The sequence below is a fragment of the Zosterops lateralis genome, assembly GCF_965231275.1.
Source record: "Zosterops lateralis genome assembly, chromosome: 24".
Lineage (NCBI taxonomy): Eukaryota > Metazoa > Chordata > Aves > Passeriformes > Zosteropidae > Zosterops > Zosterops lateralis.
Genome location: NC_139784.1, coordinates 1424793 through 1442398, shown reverse-complemented (window position 1 = coordinate 1442398; position 17606 = coordinate 1424793). Strand labels below are relative to the sequence as shown.

At 53.9% G+C, this 17606-nt stretch overlaps 1 protein-coding gene across 1 annotated transcript; it reads left to right on the top strand.

Moving 5' to 3' along the window:
* Positions 1-42: 42 nt before the first annotated feature.
* NMT1 (N-myristoyltransferase 1) lies at positions 43-17118 on the top strand. Its single transcript, XM_083877594.1, has 12 exons — positions 43-187; positions 6098-6212; positions 7429-7573; positions 9683-9801; positions 10293-10384; positions 10981-11097; positions 11803-11973; positions 12310-12418; positions 13431-13601; positions 13843-14010; positions 14974-15111; positions 16860-17118. The coding sequence occupies exons 1-12, from the start codon at positions 60-62 to the stop codon at positions 16878-16880; spliced, it is 1494 nt and encodes a 497-aa protein (XP_083733720.1). The 5' UTR covers positions 43-59; the 3' UTR covers positions 16881-17118.
* The last annotated feature ends 488 nt before the right edge of the window (positions 17119-17606 follow it).

The following is a 17606-nucleotide window of genomic DNA, read 5'->3' as shown; positions in this document are numbered from 1 at the left end:
CGCCCAATCGCGGCGCGCTTTGTTGCGGGGGTGCGGCACGCGCGGAGGCCCCGTTCAAGATGGCGGACGACAGTGAGACAGCAGTGAGGCGGCCACCGGGGAGGTCTCCGCGGCCGGCGGCGGAGGAGAACGACCACGAGCATTGCAGCGACTGCGAGAACGAGGCGGAGCATGGCTCCAACCGGGGGTGAGCGGCGGTCGGGACCGCGTGCCACGGCAGCGGCCGGGCCCATTGAGGCGAGGAGCGGCCGGGAAGTGAGAGGCGCCCCGCCCCTCGGGTGCGCTGATTGGTTGCTGGGCAGCATCCAGGGCAGCGATTGGTCGAGGCGCCGGTCAATCTGACGGGGGGGCGGTGCCGCTCGCGCCCATTCACGCCGGCTGCGGGAGCGTGTCCGGAGCTCAGCGGGGCCGGGCGCGGCCGCGGCGGGGATGGGGATGGGTGACGGCTGCGGTGCCGTGGGGCGGCCGGGATGGGGCCGCGAGTGCCTTTTTCGGGCAGAAACAAGCCCAGTTAGCGGCTCTTCCTGGCTTTGCATTAGGGTGTGTCTCCCCACATTTCCTCTGCCCTCCCGCACAAGCCTCAGCCCATTCATGGCATCTCCATCCCCGCGGTAACGCCCAGGGTGGTGGCACGGTAGGATGCGTGATCCTGCTTTCCGGAGCGTGTGGCATCCCTATAACCTGGAATAATCCCGGTTTCTGCACACTCATCCCGTCGTTATCCTAAACACAGTCCAGGGTTTTGCAAAGCTCTGCCGTGGTTGGAGGAGCGCAGCCTCCAAAGGTATGGAATGGTGGAATAACAACAACAAGGCAGGGAGCGAGGCAGGTTCTTATCTCAGTAGGGAAGAGCTGGAGTGCTTAACGTAGCACCCTCATTACTCACTGCCTTAATTAATACGGTGCAGAGCTGCCTCACCATGCCTGGGATTTGTGGGAGAGGTTTCGTCCTCATTCCTGCTGGGGATGGGAACGTCAACGTGTGGTTTTCCAGAGGTTTCTGGCGGTTTTGTACTTTGTTCTTCCTGCACCTGAGCCTCACTGGGCTCCTGCTCACCTGGTGCTGCTTCCCCAGCCCTGCACAGCACAGACCATGGGCTTGGAGAGACCTTCTCCCTACATCAACAGCTCTCCTTAGGCAATCCTGCCTGCCCAGGAACCAAAGCGAATAAAAGGTCACATAAGAAATATCGCAGAGGCTTTTTTTATGACAGCATAGCTGCCCATTTATATTTCATTTGCCTCCCGGATGTGGCACCGTGTCTCAGTTTAATCGGTTTAGCTGTGCTTGGGGAGATTTTTATTTTCTTTCCCTCTGACATGATTAGGTTTGTGGAAGCCAGAGCCGAGCAGAGGAGACGCGGTGCTCAATCACTGCTGCTCCCCAGCCCGGCGCTTCCTCCTGCCCTCTGCCAGGAAAAGGTGTGTTCTGGAGCCCTCCTCGGGTCCTGGGCATCACTCTGGCCACCTCGAGGAGCTGGAGAACCACAAGCAGCCTGGGGAATATCCAGTAGGAAATGGTTTGGAAAGCTTGGGAAATAACACCAAAAGCATGGCTGGTGGGCACAGCCATAAGGAGTGTGAGGCAAGGTTGGAGCTCTCTGGCAAATCTCCTGTACCCCCAAAACCCACCAGGGAGAGGCCAAGTAGTGGGAGGGAGGATGGTTTTCATACTGGATGCACAGTCATTAATTGTGTTGATTCCATGCATCCCATTAAACCAGGGTGTGGGAGTGTTTCCTGTCACCTCAGTGACACTGTCCCCCAAAACAAGGCAGGAGAAGGGCTTTGAGCTGCCAGGGTTTGTAGAGCCACACTCAGAGCTCTGCCCGTGTCAGTTTGTGCTGGGAGTCACTGGATCCTGGCACTGAGGTTTAAAACATAAAAATATTCCTTAGTGAAAGCAATACTTCCTTTCCTTTTAAGGGCAGGAAAGAGGAATTGAGTTTCCTCAGCCTCAGTCCTGTGTCAGCACTGGGATGTCGCTGCCCTGCTCTCTGCTGTGGCTATCCAAGCTGATTTTCCAAAGAAAATAATACCACTTTGTTATTTTTCATATTTCCTTTTGTGTGGAGAGAGCTTCTGCTGTGTCCCTGGTGGCTGTGCAGGATTTATTCCCTGGTTCTGGAAAGAGAGGAACATTGCATGGGCTCAGCCTGGTGGGATTTGTCACCTCACAGGCAATGAGAGCAGTGATGACAGCAAGGATTGGAGTGTCCCAGTCCCGTGGAACAGTTCTATTGTTGTCAGAACCATCTGGGGAAGCTGTTCCAGGCAGGAAGAGTTTGGGAGCACCCTGTGGCACAGCTGGGTTGTTGCAGGATGGGGTTTGAGGGAGCAGAGGGGCTTTTCCAGAGGGGCAGCTGTGGGTTTGGCAGTCCCTGCCTACACCTACCCACAAAAAGGAGTTCCTGGGACAAGCACTGAGCTCCAGCACGTGGGATTCAGTTGTAGGTGTAAAGAGCATCCTGGGCTCTGGGAGCTGAGCTCTGGTGTGTGGAGATCCTCCCTCCCTCCCTGCCACAGCCCCTAACAAGATTACAGAGATTACAGCCTAAGCACCATGCCTGATTAGCCCCTGGGATGGCAGAAGGATTTTCCAGCACCTAAATAGAGAGCAAGGATCTTCTTCTCATCTGACACTTTCAGTCTCCCACCAGGCTGAGGGAGCTGCCCACAGCTGGAGTTGTTCCCCCTGTGCTTCCTCCCTCAGGTTTGGGAATACAGTGGGAACACCCAAGGGTCCAGGGATAGATAATTGGGTGCTGAGCACCAATTTGTTGGGTGAGTCTGGAGTTTTCCAGCCTCTGGAGGGGCTGAGCTGATGGAGCACAGTCAGTCTGAGCAGATCTCACCCTGAACAAGCTCAGCTGCTCTCTTTAAGTGCTCCCAAAAATGTCTTTTCAAGATCACTCAGGTTACAGGGGGGGTTGTTTTCTGGGCAGTGGTTGGTGCTGGAGCCTTTGCCTTCAATTCATAGAGCCACCTGGTAATGGGAAAGGAGGGACTGGAGTGCTAAGTAATGACCATGATGGTGGAGGGATGCCTTTCCAGGAGAGTGTTTTCCTTAGCCAGAAAAGAGATCGTGATGATCCCACAGGAAACTGGGAGATGTTTTGCACAATGCAGCCGAGGTACCTTTGTCCAGCTACTTCATCTCTGAATGCACCTCGGAATGCAAAGGGATATGGGAGGAAAAAGGCCTTAAGTGCAGCTGGGAAGGCTGTGGGATGTGAGCTGGGCTGGCAGCTCACCCCTCCTGGGATGAAACTGCTCCGGCCCACTCAGCTTCATGGGTCAGACCAGCTGCAGTAGCTGAGATTTTGGATGGTGGTGGCTTGTCCCAGGACACTGGTGGGGCACTGTCAATAATTTGGGGAGTATCTAGGGGGTGCAGCTATGCTGGAGAAAAAAGATATTTGCTTTCCTAAATAGATTTAAAATAGAAAATACCTGTAATTGTTGCTTCTCTGAGTGTAGTGAGTGAGACTGTCGGGTTTTCCAGCATTTTCCTACATGCTGGTGACTCCTCTGCCAGGTTGGTTTTCATCTCCTGTCTGAAGCAGGGCCCTTCCCCAGGCCATGCCACCTGGAATGCAAAACCTCATCCCACCTTCTGCTGCCCTGATTTCTCCCAGGTCATGCCAGCTTCGCTCATAAATCAGGGAGGAATTTTCTCAGCTCTTTCACCTGTGGTTGGGCCGAGCTCATTAGCACCAAGCTGGGAGTTGGCAGCTCTGATTTATGAAGCAAAGCGATGCTGACAGAGTATGAGGGAAGCATTTTGTTTGTCACAACTGACACCAGCAGCCTCCCAATGTGCAGGTGAGCTGGGAACACGTCTCCGTCCCCTTTGGAAAGGACAACTTCCAGTGTCAGCCCTTGGGGTGTGTTCAGGAATTCTCCTGGTGCTGTCAGTTTGTGGTGTTAAAATTGATAGGGAATAGTTTGGATATGTTTATTGCAGCTCCAAGGTGGCTTTGCTCATCCCAGGACTTCAGTGTGGCCAGGATCTGCCCTGCTCCTCCTCAGAGAGTTAAAAAAGCCATTACCCATTTGTCACTAAAATCAATAGTGGTGTCAGCAGTGCTGTGCTGGGATTGCTGTTGCTGTCATGTCCAAGGAGCATCTCCTGGGTGGAGGCAAAGCCCTTTCCTTGTAGTGGGAGGGAAGGTGAGATTTCCCCCCAGGGATGGCTCAGCAGCTCCATGGGCTGCTGGTCCTCAGAGCTGTGGCTTTGCTCCTGCTCCCCTTCATGCTCTTCTGAAGAAGAAGGGTGCTTCTCTTCACCCCCTTTTGTGGAGCAGCTCACCCTGAACCACTTCTTGTTCTCACACCAGGAATGCTTCCCATCTCCTGGTGTTCCACACAGACTCTGCTGATAGATGGGAATCTTTTCCCCAGCACGTGCTGTCTGCAGAGTCTCTGCTGCTGTTGAGGTTTTATCCAGAGGAAAAGCTTCCCCAGCCCAGTCCATGTCCTGCAAACCATCCTGCTCTGCTCCCCAGGGCAGTGCAGCCCATCACGTTGGCTTTCTGTGCTACAGCCACAAGCATCTCCCAGCTTTGTCCCTCAAAAAACATTTCTCCATCCGCTTTTCCCTAGTTTCATAACCTTCTTGCTGCTCAGCCTAGGGGTTGCATAGAGTGCTTGGGTTGAAGGGACCTTGAAGATTATCCAGTTCCACCCCTCTGCCTTGGGCAGGGACACCTTCCACTTTCATTTCTTCAAGCTCTAGTCTCCTCCCAGCTCCTTATTCTGGTCTTGTTGAAATAAATACTTGGATGCTGCTCCACCATATTTTCCAGCACATTTCTTCTTTTTTTCCTGCTCCACCTTCTTCACCACTATCTTGCGTTTAGTAAAGACATCACACTGCTCCAGAATTGAGCACTGCTTTTGTGGGGAGATTGCAGGCTGGTGCCTCTGGGCAGGTCAGTCCCTGCTGTAAGAGTTGTTATGGGGTGCAAGGAAAGGGACCCCTCTGTTGTAGAGTAAAAATGCCCTGGCTGTATCCTGACCCTGCTGGGCAGCACTGAGGGACAGGACAGAGCTGAGCCATGTGCTGGCACCCACTGACCCCAGCTTGCTTTGCAGGAGACCCCTCATGGGCTGTCAGAGCTCTTCTGGCCATGTGTCCCTGCCTTTTCCCCTCCCATCTCTCTGTTCAGACATGCTCCAGCCTCTCCAGGATTGAATTTCCCCCTGAACACTGACAGTCTTGGAGGCTGTAGCCAGCTCCCAGCTCCCCCATAACATTGTCTATCCTGTGTCAGGTCATCTCATGCAGGATCACAAGGTCATTATCATGAGATCCCATCTGCCATGCTGGGAGCAGGCACCTCTCCTGTGTTTTGGCATCAGGAAGCTGCTGGAACAAAGGCCAGGCTCAGTGAGGGGTTTCACACCAGCAGCTGTTCAGGGATGATCATGATCTGGATGTCCAGGGCTGCCCTGCATCCATGGAAGGAGGAGCTGTGCTCTGGTGTAGGCACTTCCCACCCTGCACTCCCAGAGATTTGCTCCTCACTCTCAATTTTTCGGTTCCAGCATAACAATATAATAATTTTCCAATAAACAGCCTCCTCTCCCCAGAGCATCACCAATGCAGGTGAGGTAACACTTGGCACAGTGTCCTTGGCCAGCAACCTCTGTGGTTCCTGAGCCTGCTGTGGGGCTTTATCCCTGGGGCTGGAGCAGTGTTTGCTGCCACCACATCTATCCTTGGGCATGGAGAGGAGGAAAAAACCAAAGCTGGGCATCCCAGCACTCCACAGGGTGGATTTGGGCATGGGTGACACAGCTAGTGATGTGACAGTGGGGATGTGGTCACCTGCAGCACAGGGCACAGTCCCCACTGCCCAACAAACCTGTGGGGTGGGAGGAGTTGGTGCTGATCCCTTTTGGGGAGCTCACAGGGAGTTCTGTGTTGTGGGATGAGCACTTGGCTGCACCCTCTGTGCATGGAGTATTCCCCTTCCTGGAGACTTGGACTCAGCAGGGAGCCTGCATTTTCTTTAGAGTACCTCAGAAACCAAACAAATACTCTCCTGAAAGAAAACCTCAAGGCTCCAATGATGTTTCTTTTGTTCCCCAGGGGCCTGAGTCCAGCAAATGACAGCGGAGCCAAGAAGAAGAAAAAGAAACCCAAACGGAAGAAAGAGAAAGGAGGAGGAGACCAGCCTGACCAGGCTCAGGACCAGCCAGTGAAGGTGACCAACCCTTCCCAGAATCCTGGCTCCCCACAACAGCCAGCCCCATCCCAAACCTCCCCAGGCTTACTTAGGCCAAGGAAAGAGTTCCCAGCCCAGGTTTTAGGCACTTAGTTGCTCAAAAAACTTCAGATTTAGAGTGATTTCCCAGCGTGGCTCCATGTGTGGGAATTCCTGTTGGTGCAGAAAGTGTTTGCAGAGCACTCTGGGGATAATGCAGTCCTTGGCTGGATATCCCAGCTGGTTCCAGGGTCAGACTGGCGCCTCCAAGTTATTCTTCCCAGACACCAGGTGCCTGTCACAGGCAGGAGCTGCCACACTGCCACCTGCCAGCCCTGAGTCCTGCCCAGCAGCACGGCGGTGACATCTGGTGGTGTTGATTTTTTTGTTTGATGATCACAAGAACAGCAGCTGGGTCTATCTTATCCCTCTGGGCTTTGCCTGATCCTCTCCAGCAGCCAGTGGCTCAGGAAGCAGCATGGGACACGCAGGATTTGACCCTCCTGGCCCTCTTGTCCCCTCTGGTCCTGTGACAGAGGACATACATCAGCAGAGGCTGTTTTCTGTCTGATGCCCAGTTCTCATCCAAATATTTTGAATATTTTGTCCATCTGACTGTGCAGAGCTTTAAACTGGGACTTTGCGTTTTTCAAACTAAATTCCTCAGGGATCAGAGAGGAGCTGGGGTTGGGATTTCAGAGCCGTCCACCCTGAGGAAGAGGAGGATGAAAGTGTCTTTCATCTTGACTCAACCTCTCTGCCTTGTCCCAGTCCCCAGAGTCCAGGGACTCCTCTGGAAGCTGCAGTTTGTGGATACAGACCCAGCTTAGAGGGAGGAGGCTGAACAGTGAAAGAGAAAGGAATCCCAAGTGCTGAGTGTGGGTTGATCCATCTGTCTCTGCAGGATGTCAGGTGGGGAGGTTTGCTCCTGGGCCTCACAGCACCCACTTAACTGAACCTTAAAGCATTTTCAGAAAATTCTTCCATCCCCCTTGTCCTAGGAGTGCCCAGAAACCAGATCTAGGTGAGTGGCAGGTGAAAGGGTTCATCCATCCTCTCAGGGATTGAGGATGGGAAGTGAGGTTCCTGCCTGCTCTCCCTTTCCTGGCAGCGCCCCACAACAGGATCAGCTCCAGGTTCCTCTGGAGGAGCCCTCATACAGACCTGGTGGCTCACCTTACTCATTTTGTCTTCCCACCTTCTTTTCTGCCCTCAGGTGAACTCTTTGCCTGCTGAGAGGATCCAGGAGATTCAAAAAGCCATTGAGCTCTTCTCCGTAGGTCAGGGCCCTGCCAAAACCATGGAGGAAGCCAGCAAGAGGAGCTACCAGTTCTGGGACACACAGCCAGTGCCCAAGTTAGGTATGTGCAGCCCCTCAATATCCTGTGGGCCCTCGGGGAGGCCTTGTGGCCCCCAGGCTGCTCCAGGAAGCCCTCAGAGAAGCCTGGAGATGCTGATCTGTGGCCACCAAGTGAGTCCCTGCCTGACCTGGCTTCAAAGGCACCAAAACCACTTCTCCACCATTCAGCAACATGGACTAAGTGGATGGAGAGGGTCTGAAGAGCTCTGTAAGCACTTCAGGAAGTACAGAGGGACAATCTGATGCCTCCTGCATTTGTGCATCCCTTAATCCCAGTCCTCAGCCCTGGAGTTGGGTCTCCCCAGCCCTCTGTACCCAAGTTTTGTGTGTGGTGTTGCCACATCCTGTGAACTCAGAGCTGTCCAGCTCTCCCCTCTCTGGAGGCTGAAGCCTCCCAGATGGGGATCTTTGGTGGGGAAAGTCACTCAGGGCTGGATGGTGCTGGGAGCAGCTCTGGGAAGCAGCTCCAGTGCTGAGCTGCCATATCCTTGCTCTGCTGGGCTCACATCCCTCTGACACGGGCAGGAGCTGTAGATGAGCCAGGAAAGGGGAAGCACAAACATCAAAGCATCTCCACCCCAAGCTATCATGAACATCTAAGGATGGGGAGCCCCATCTCTTGGTCCCCTCTTCCCCCTGTGAACATCCCAGTGGTGCTTCCCACCTCTGGTCCTTGCTCCAATCCTTCCTCTTGCTCCTGACAGCCTGTGGCAGTGATCTGCCACTGACACCATGGCAGGAGCTCTCAGAGCAGCTGTGCCAGGAGAGCTGCCTGGCTGGAAGGGCCTCATTCCTAGGCTGATTGGGGTGCCTGGGATAACTTTACTTTAGTCTCTTCTCATCTGCATCCCCTAGAGCTCAGGGGAACTAGACAGTGAGGCCAAGCCCACAGTTTCTAGATTTATCCAAAACTTGTCATGGCTTCAAATTTGCAGCTCTTCAGTATTTCCCTTCATGGGTTTGTGTTCCTTTTGCTGCAGATTCAGTGTTTGATTCCCATTCCATGTTGTCTACACCACTCTGAGGCCTTTTTGGGTCTCAAAAACTTTGCTGGGAGCATCTCAGCTTTAAGTTGGGAAAATCACAGTGAGATGGCACATGGTCATGTGAGACAGCAGAGTCTGGTCTTCTATAGACCCTTTTTTCTGAGGATGCTGGACACGGGAAACATCCTTTCTGCTTGGGAAAACCCTGGGGAAAGAGTGGAAGGTGTCTCCTGGGGAATGGGAAGCACAAAACAACTCGTTCCTCCCAACACCAGGGTGGTGGCTGTGCCCTGGCTGTGCCTGGCTGCCAGCCACTCACCATGTCCCAGTGCTCCTTGTGGTCCTGGTCTGTTCTGGCATTACAGACACAGGGCTATTTAGGGCTGGATAACAGAGGTGCTGGAGGATTTTTGGGACCAGATCTCAAAACAGTTCAGCACCTGCTCAAAACAGAGAGGGCGGCCAGGGGTGAGCTTTTCTGGAAGCTGTCTGGGGTGGGTGTGAAGGGGGAAGTTTTTGCTCTGGGCTTTCATCACCTCCCCATTGCTTGGAAACCTTTTCAATGCCTTTTTAAGGGAATTCCTAATTAGCACAACTTGCTTTTCTTGGCAGCACTGAAGTGGTGCTGCTGGACTGACATCCCCAAGAAAGCCAGAGCTCAAGCCAACCTCTCCTGGCTGAATCAGGGCCTTTAGGAGTCAGTGGTTTTACAACAAAAGTTGCGTTGTTCACTGCAGCTCTTCTTTAGGCACAGTGGGCAGGAAAGCCTGACACTTGCCAAGTGGCAGTGGCCAGAGCTGGCAGGAGACCACTGTCCCACTGAGGGGCTCACAGGAAAGTGCTGGCCCAGGCTGGGATTGAGGGGATGGGGAAGGATCAGGATCATTTGTGGAGCTGAGGATGTAGCTGTGGCTGTTTGATCACCTGAGGGACTCCACCATTGCCCCAGAAGGAGTTTTGATTCTCTGCCCATTGTCACATCCCAAACTGGGTGAGTGAAGTGACAATCCCCCTCTGCCACTTCAGGGGTGGGAGACATGACGCATGTTGGACACCAGACTGAGGTGTTGTGGAGGCCTCACACAGCAGAGAACTCTTTCATGGCTCCCTGCTCTGTCTTTCAGGAGAAGTGGTGAACACCCACGGTCCGGTGGAGCCGGACAAGGACAATATCCGCCAGGAGCCCTACACCCTGCCCCAGGGCTTCACCTGGGATGCCCTGGACCTGGGGGACAGAGCTGTGGTGAGTACAAGCAGCTCAGCATACGTGTGTTGGAGTGTCTTGGTTGGCAGTTCAGGGCTTGGGCTCTTGGAGATGGTTTTGGGGATGGAAGGGAGTCCTTCAGCACAGCAGGTGACACTCTGGCTCTGTCACACCATCTCCTGGGGTTTGCATGGGTCTGACTCCCCCTACTGCAGTTCCCTCTTACCCATCCCAGATTGGGCAGCTTGGCCTGGTTTGTTCAAGGGGATGTCAGGATGCCTGAAGCCCAGAGTTCTCCTGTTGGAAGACCCTTTAGAGTATGCCCCACTCCCCTGGAAGATGACACAGGGCTCCCCTGTGTCCTGCTGCTCCCCCTTCTCTATGTGACACTGGTCCAGGACCCCGGAGCAGGGACATGGCTGCACATGGTGCCCCAGTGCTGTGGCCACACGTGAAGAATTCAGGGTCCTGTCTGGGGGCAGTTGATGGCTGAGTAACCTCCTTAACCTCTGTGTTCTGTGCTGCTGCAGCTGAAGGAGCTCTACACACTGCTCAACGAGAACTACGTGGAGGACGATGACAACATGTTCCGGTTCGATTACTCGCCCGAGTTCCTGCTGTGGTGAGTGGCACCAGGAGTGCAGAGCAGGGGCTGTGGGATGCTGACAAGCCTGATCCCAGTGACAGGGCTGCAGCTGCCTTTGCTTATTCCATCTCCCTTCTTCCTGAAATGTCCCTTCCCCATCTGTCACTGTGTACAGTGTCCCAGGGACACGGTGAGAGGGGCTGTCACCCAGCCCTGCCTGCCTCTGGCTCCTTAGATACGGGAGCTTAAAAGTGAACTTTTCTCCTCTTTGCTTTGATCCCTTAAGTGTTTGTGAAAATCTCAGTAGCTGAGGAATTCCTCAGTGCCCTGGAACTGTGGGATGAAGGCAGCTGCCAGCAATACTCTGGGAGTCCTGTTGCAGCAGAGCTGCTGTTTCCTCAGGGTGTTCCTGAGCCAAGGAACAGAGATTTCCTCCTGTGTCCCTAGCGAGGGCTGGCTGCGGGGTGCAGGAATTGCCCTGGATCCCAACACTCCTTGTCACATCCCTTCACTCTCTCATCCTCTTGCTGGTGAGCAGGACTCAGGGTGTCCCAGTGCAGGGTGGGAGGCAAGAGTAGGTACACCAGGGACCTTGGGTGGGAGGTGACTGCTGAGCTCTGTCCCCTCCCCAGGGCACTGCGTCCTCCAGGCTGGCTGCCCCAGTGGCACTGTGGGGTCCGAGTGGTCTCCAGCAAGAAGCTGGTGGGATTTATCAGTGCTATTCCAGCCACCATCCACATCTATGACACGTGAGTGCTGCTGCATTTCTCATCCTGCCTCTTGCTGACACCTGGGGCTTTGGGGAAGTTATGAGGGGCTCTGGCTGTGTTGTCCTCCCCAGCCCACAGCCAGGCCTTTGGGGATGTTTTGCTGCTTGGAGGAGAAGATGGGGGATATTTAAGGGTTGGCAGGGAGGTTCTGAGCAGGGACATCTTGTAGGTAACCATTGTGAAGGCTCTTTTCCTCAATGTGGTAGGTTAACTTAGAACTCTGGCTTACAGAAATCATCCAGGGCTAGATGGAGATGTGAAATCATAGAATATCCTGAGCTGGAAGAGATCTCCAAGGATCATCTAGTCCAGGTCCTAGCCCTGCACAGGGCAGCCCAACAATCCACCCTGTGCCTTGGGAGCATTGTCCAAACTCTCCTGGAGCTCTGGCAGCCTCGGGGCTGTGACCATTCCCTGGGCAGTGCCCAGCCACCCTCTGGGGCAAGAACCTCTCCCTAATATGCAACCTGACCCTGCCCTCACACAGGTTCAGACCATTTTTCCTGGGAATTACTGGGTAACAGCTTAAGGGAGGGTTCTCCAAACCCAGCCCCTGCCCCTTCCCTGAGGTGTTGACTCTTCATTCCCTTCAAGGGGCTTGGAGGTAGATTGCCCAGGGTGTTGGTCTGATCCGCCCAGGTCAGGACAGTCAAGCCTCATGCTCTGCATTGTTTCCTCCCCAAGAGAGAAGAAGATGGTGGAGATAAACTTCCTGTGTGTCCACAAAAAGCTGCGCTCCAAACGGGTAGCTCCGGTTCTGATCCGTGAGATCACACGGAGGGTGCATCTAGAGGGAATCTTCCAGGCTGTTTACACTGCGGGAGTGGTGCTGCCAAAGCCTGTGGGGACTTGCAGGTGAGTGTCTGTGGCTCTCCCAAGATTTCTGTCTGCAGACCTTCCCTTCCTCTATGGCCAGTAAAGTGTGTGGGATTCCCTGGGACAGGAGAGAGTGATCCCAGCCCAGGTTTCTCCTCCTGCACTGTCCTTCCAGGATTAAGTGCAGTGGCTTTGCTAAAGCCGTTCACAACACAGGAGAGGAGACTTTGGCAGCACAAGCACTTCAGAACCGTGTTTCTCTCTGTGGGGAGCTGCTGGCCTGATGTTCTCACTTGCCCTCACGGCAGCCACGGGAACCTTGTGGCCCTGCAGCCGCCCCAGAGCAAGTCTCCCACTGCCAGTGTGTTTCCGCAGGTATTGGCACCGCTCCCTGAATCCTCGGAAACTCATCGAGGTCAAATTTTCCCACCTGAGCAGGAACATGACTATGCAACGTACCACGAAGCTTTACCGGCTGCCCGAGGTGGGTGCCAGCCGGGAGCAGAGCTCAGGAGTTGCTCCTCTCTGGGCAAGGGGAGAGGCACAAACATCCTGATTGAGGTCAAGTCCTCTGCCTGGAGACCCAGGGTTTGTTCCATGTAGTAAATGACTCTGTCAAGCAGTTGTGCGTTATTTAATCTTTATGTATTTTTGCCTGGGTACCTGCATTTTAAGGGCAAATTCTTTCAGTTAGAGGACCCTGTGAGCTTTTGTTTGCTGGTGAGTCATAGCCTGTCGTGCTGGTAAAACGAGCAGGCAGATGTGACAGCCTTCATCTGTCCAAACACAACCTCGGTGTGACCTTGGATCGGGTTAGTGCCTCATTCTTCAGTCACACTGATCAGTTCTGGCACTGCAGTTGTCCTGCTGGGGAAGTTCCCCAGCTGGAGATGGAAGAGAAAGAAACTAACTGCATTAAAATTGCCACCACCCTCCTCGACCTTGCTGGCTCCTTTCTGTCAGCCAGAGCTGCCCCTTTGGGGTGGAAAATGCTGTTTTCATGCTGGGCAGCTCCCAGCTCCTGCCTCCCACAGCCACACAGACTGCAGTTGCTGGGCTGAAGCTACTGGGTTTTGTACAGAAACTCAGCCCCAGAGCAGATCTGGGCTTGCTGAGCCATCCCAACCCTAGATTAGTAATTAAGGCCAACTGGGAATAACATCTTGTGGAGCCTGAGACATGTCTCCCAGCCTGTGCCTGCTCCGAGTGGGAACAGGAACCTGGAGGGAAGCAGAGTTTGTGTCATTAGAGGGTAGGAGACCACTTCCAGTGGGACTTGACCTGGCACTTGAGGATTTGGGACATGCTGTGCTCTCTGTGGTCTTTGCTGTCGGTGTCACGGCCGATCACATCTATCCTTTACTGGGCCCACAGGGCTGGGGGGCTGAAAATGGGCTGATCTAAGCAGAGAGTGTCTCTGTGCTGCTCGTTGGAGAGCCCTTGGGTGATGAAAACCACTGTGCAAGCAATGAAAAAACTTGTCCCACTTTCTGCAGACTCCCAAGACTCCTGGCTTGCGGCCCATGGAGCACAAGGACATCTCTGCTGTGCACAAGCTCTTGACTGAGTACCTGAAGCAGTTCCACCTGACCCCTGTGATGAGCCGAGAGGAGGTGGAGCACTGGTTTGTACCTCAGGAGAACATCATTGACACCTTCGTGGTAGAGGTGAGGGGCAGGAGCACAATGGCAGGGGTGTTTTCCTGGGTTTTAGCCTCTACTGGAGCTGTGGGAGCGATCAAGGAGGAGCTCCATGCCCCTCCAGGATGGGAATTTGCTGGAGGATGGTGCCTCCATCCTGGGCCCTGAGTCTCCCTGCAGCCTTTACTCCAACTAGGAGAGCCCCTCTAAGGCTCTGGCCAGGCTTTATCCCAGCCTGACATGTCGTGATGTCACTTGTGCCTTGCAGAGTGCCTCGGGAGAGGTGACAGACTTCCTGAGCTTTTACACGCTGCCCTCCACCATCATGAACCACCCGACTCACAAGAGCCTGAAAGCTGCTTATTCCTTCTACAACGTTCACACCAAGACACCTCTCATTGACCTCATGAGTGACGCGCTCATCCTTGCCAAGTCGGTGCGTGTGGGGGTTTTCATCTTCTTCTCTTCGAGCCAGGATTAAATGCTTGAGAGGCACAGTTTTCATGTTCAGACTCAGGTGTTTATTAATTCTTATCTATAGTACAGTCTCACAAGTTGTGAGTTCTAGCTAACAAAGTGAAAAATGGCTCTGTCTCTTTCCAAGGTCTTTTAGGCACAAATTGTCCAATTATGAAATGACACCTATATTATTTTTACTTTTAACCCAATAACCAAACACCCGTGGTCTGCAATGTGGATTTTTTCACCCAATTCCAATACCTCACCCAAACCTATAAAGAAGAAGGTGAAAAATAAGAACTTAGCCTACACCCTAAATCCTCTATCTTGCTTTATATATATTAAAACCTTAAACTCTTAAGTTTTCCACCCTGTGATATTACACACTTCTATCCAAACTACACACCCATAATCCCAGTGCTGTCACTCAATTTTGGAATCCTATTTCATGGCCTCAGGTCACATGTAGTGCTCTCTTGAGGGTCAGTGCCTGTTAGAAAGCCTAAAATTGGCAGCTTCCAGGGTTCCAACAGGTGAGGGAGGCAGGGATGGGCTGGCACTGTGGGACACTGGGCAGCTCACAGAAGCTCACCAAGAAACTCACTGGGCAGTTGCTGCAGGCTGGCCACCCTTGGGTTTGTGGGACAGGCTTGTTCCCAGGACTATGGAAATCCAAATCCAAAAAGATCTGCCACCCAGGAGAGGAATACAGGGCTACCTTGACCCATCCAGCTTGTGGTAAGCTGAGCTCAGGATGTTACTTGTGTCCTACAGCAAATAGTCCTGTAGTAGTTGGATTGAGGATAAGGACACCAAGGCTGAGCTCTTCTCTTTTTCTGGGATTCAGAGCCAGGCAGGAAAGGGGGCCAGGCTGCTCACAGGTGGGAGGAACTCCCCAGCACAAAAGCAGGAACTGATGGCTTCATGTCTCCCTGTGCAGAAAGGATTTGACGTCTTCAATGCACTGGATCTCATGGAAAACAAAACCTTCCTGGAGAAGCTGAAGTTTGGGATCGGGGATGGGAACCTGCAGTATTACCTGTACAATTGGAAGTGTCCCAGCATGGCACCAGAGAAGGTCAGTACTGTGAGGAGGGGTGTCATTCCCACAGCCCTGGGGACATGGGTTTGCTGTCACCCACAGCTGAGCATTCCAGCCCAGCTAGTCCTTGCAGTGTCACACAGTGATGGGTGAATCCCTTTGCCATCTCCTGTGCCTGCACAGAGTGTGTCCCTGTGGAGAATCCCTCCACACTCATCTTCCAAAGCTAGTTTTATTCCTGGACTAGTGCAGGTTCAGTCCTTCCCCTCACACCATCCTCTTCCCTCTGAGGAAGGAGGCCAAGCATAGAGGAGACAGCAGAGGGCTGCAGGGTGACAGAAGTGACACTGGAGGTTGTGACAGTCGCCTGTGATCCCACACGGGACCCGGGTGTCACACGCACAGTCCTGGCTGTCAGTGTGTCCTGGTGGAGTGGGAGGAACAGCCACCCCTCTGGAGAGAACAGACAGGCTGGAGCAGGAGCTGTGACAAAGGGGACTGAGCCATGGTGTCCCAGGATGTCATTTGTCCCCAGGGCCAGCAGCCTGTTCCCCAGTGAGCTGCTTCCAGAGCTGTGCTGCAGCCCCTGCCTGCCCTGGGCCATTCTGAGGCAGCACCTGGTTGCTGCTGTCTCTCCACACCAGAGATGTGATTCAGCACCTGTGCAGTCCACAGCCACCTTGCAGAGGATGGTGCTTGAGAACCAGAATCTGCCCAGCTACATCACAGCTAATTAATGCTTTAACAGCTAATTAATGCCTCAATGGCAGTCACAGGGCTTTGGTTCCCTGGTGTGAAGCCAGCTCTGTCTATGGGCACAAGCTTTGTGCCCTAAACCAGCCTCACTTGCCTGCTGAGCCTGTAGGAAGGTCCAGGAGGTGTCAGCAATCCCTTCTTTCACTGGGAGAGCTGCCGGGGTGTGGGAGAGCCTGATGGTGGGAATGTTTCCCGTGGTGGGGCTGCCTCTGGGTCCCCTGGGTCAGAGTGCATGACCAGCCACCAGCATGTCCTGGAGAGTCCCCAGCAGGGCCAGCTGCCTGCAGAGGGACATGGCCAGGGACCAGGCTCTTGGTAAGAGGCTTCTCCCAAGTCACGGAATCATGGAATGGTGTGGGTTGAAAGGGACCTTAAAAGAGTACCTTGTTCCATCCCTGTCACAGGCAAGGACACCTTCCACTTCCCCAGGCTGCTCCAAGCCCTGTCCAGCATGGCCTTAGACACTTCCAGGGATCCAGGGGCAGCCACAGCTGCTCTGGGTAACCTGTGCCAGGGCCTTTCCACCTTCACATGGAGAAATTTCTTCCCAAGATCCCATCTAATCTGGCCCTCTGGCAGTGGAAAGCCATTGCCCCTTGTCCTGTCAATCAAGGCCCTTGTCCACAGTCCCCCTTGGAGCCCCTTTCAGCACTGGAAGGGGCTCTAAGGCCTTCCTGCAGCGTTCTCCAGGCTAAACACGCCCAACTTTTAGGAGAGGTATTCTGTCCTTCTGCTCATCATGAGCTGAGAAACATCCTTGGCTCATGAATCAAGGCTGTCTCATAACCTGACGGGGCTTGTCACACCCCAGACATTGGTCACCTCCCCAGATCAGAGGGATGTGATCATGAGATCACACGGGTGGGGCCCATGTGCCCATTCACCCAAAACCTCAGGGCTTTGCTGCTCTCAGATATCCCAAAACCAGTGGAGAAACCCACACAGACAACACCGAGCCCTCCCAGCTGTGTCCATGCCGAGCTGGGAATGGAGCAAAGCATCCTGAGCCCCCTTTCCATTGCTCCCAGGTTGGATTGGTGCTGCAGTAAGGGAGCCCTTGCCAGGAGAGCGTGGAGGAGCCAGGCCTGTGGAGGTGCTGCCCTCATCCTTTCTGCCAAAGCCGGGCCCACGCCAGGAGAGGGGGACCGGAGCCGCCACCCCCACTGCCATCAGCCATCTCCTTGTTTGATTTAACTGCATCCTGGTAAAGACATGATCAAGGAAATGTAACTGCTGAAACTAGATCATGATTGGCATATAATGGATTTAACGGGTGAATAATAAAAGTATATATTATATATATTTTAAATCTTTCCTGTTCCCAACTGCCATGAGTTGCATTCAGCTGCCGAAGGTCACCACTGGGCTGCTCGACTGGGACTTTTCTCCGTGGGGACAGCTGAGGTTGATGCTGTGGTGCCGTCGTGCTAGAGTACTGAGACGTGGTGGCTGCTGGCCAAACCCTCCTGCCTGCCCTGAGGGTGCTTCAGGCTCTCCCCTGCTCGGCTCTTTGCCCCTGGTTTGCTCCTGGCTCCATTAAACAGGGTCCCTCCCTGCAGGCTCAGGAGCATGTTGAGACTCCTTTCAAAGGGCTATTTGTGCAAGCGATGCCTTGTCCCATCTCCTGCCCAGCCACGGAGACTCCAACCTTTCCTGCTTGATTCTGAACCGAGGGGCAGCAGCGCCAGGAGATCCAGGAGGGATTTGGCTCTGGAGCATGTCCAGCACACCCTGCTCTGCTCAGACTCCTGGGGCTCCTTCCCCTCAGCCTTCCC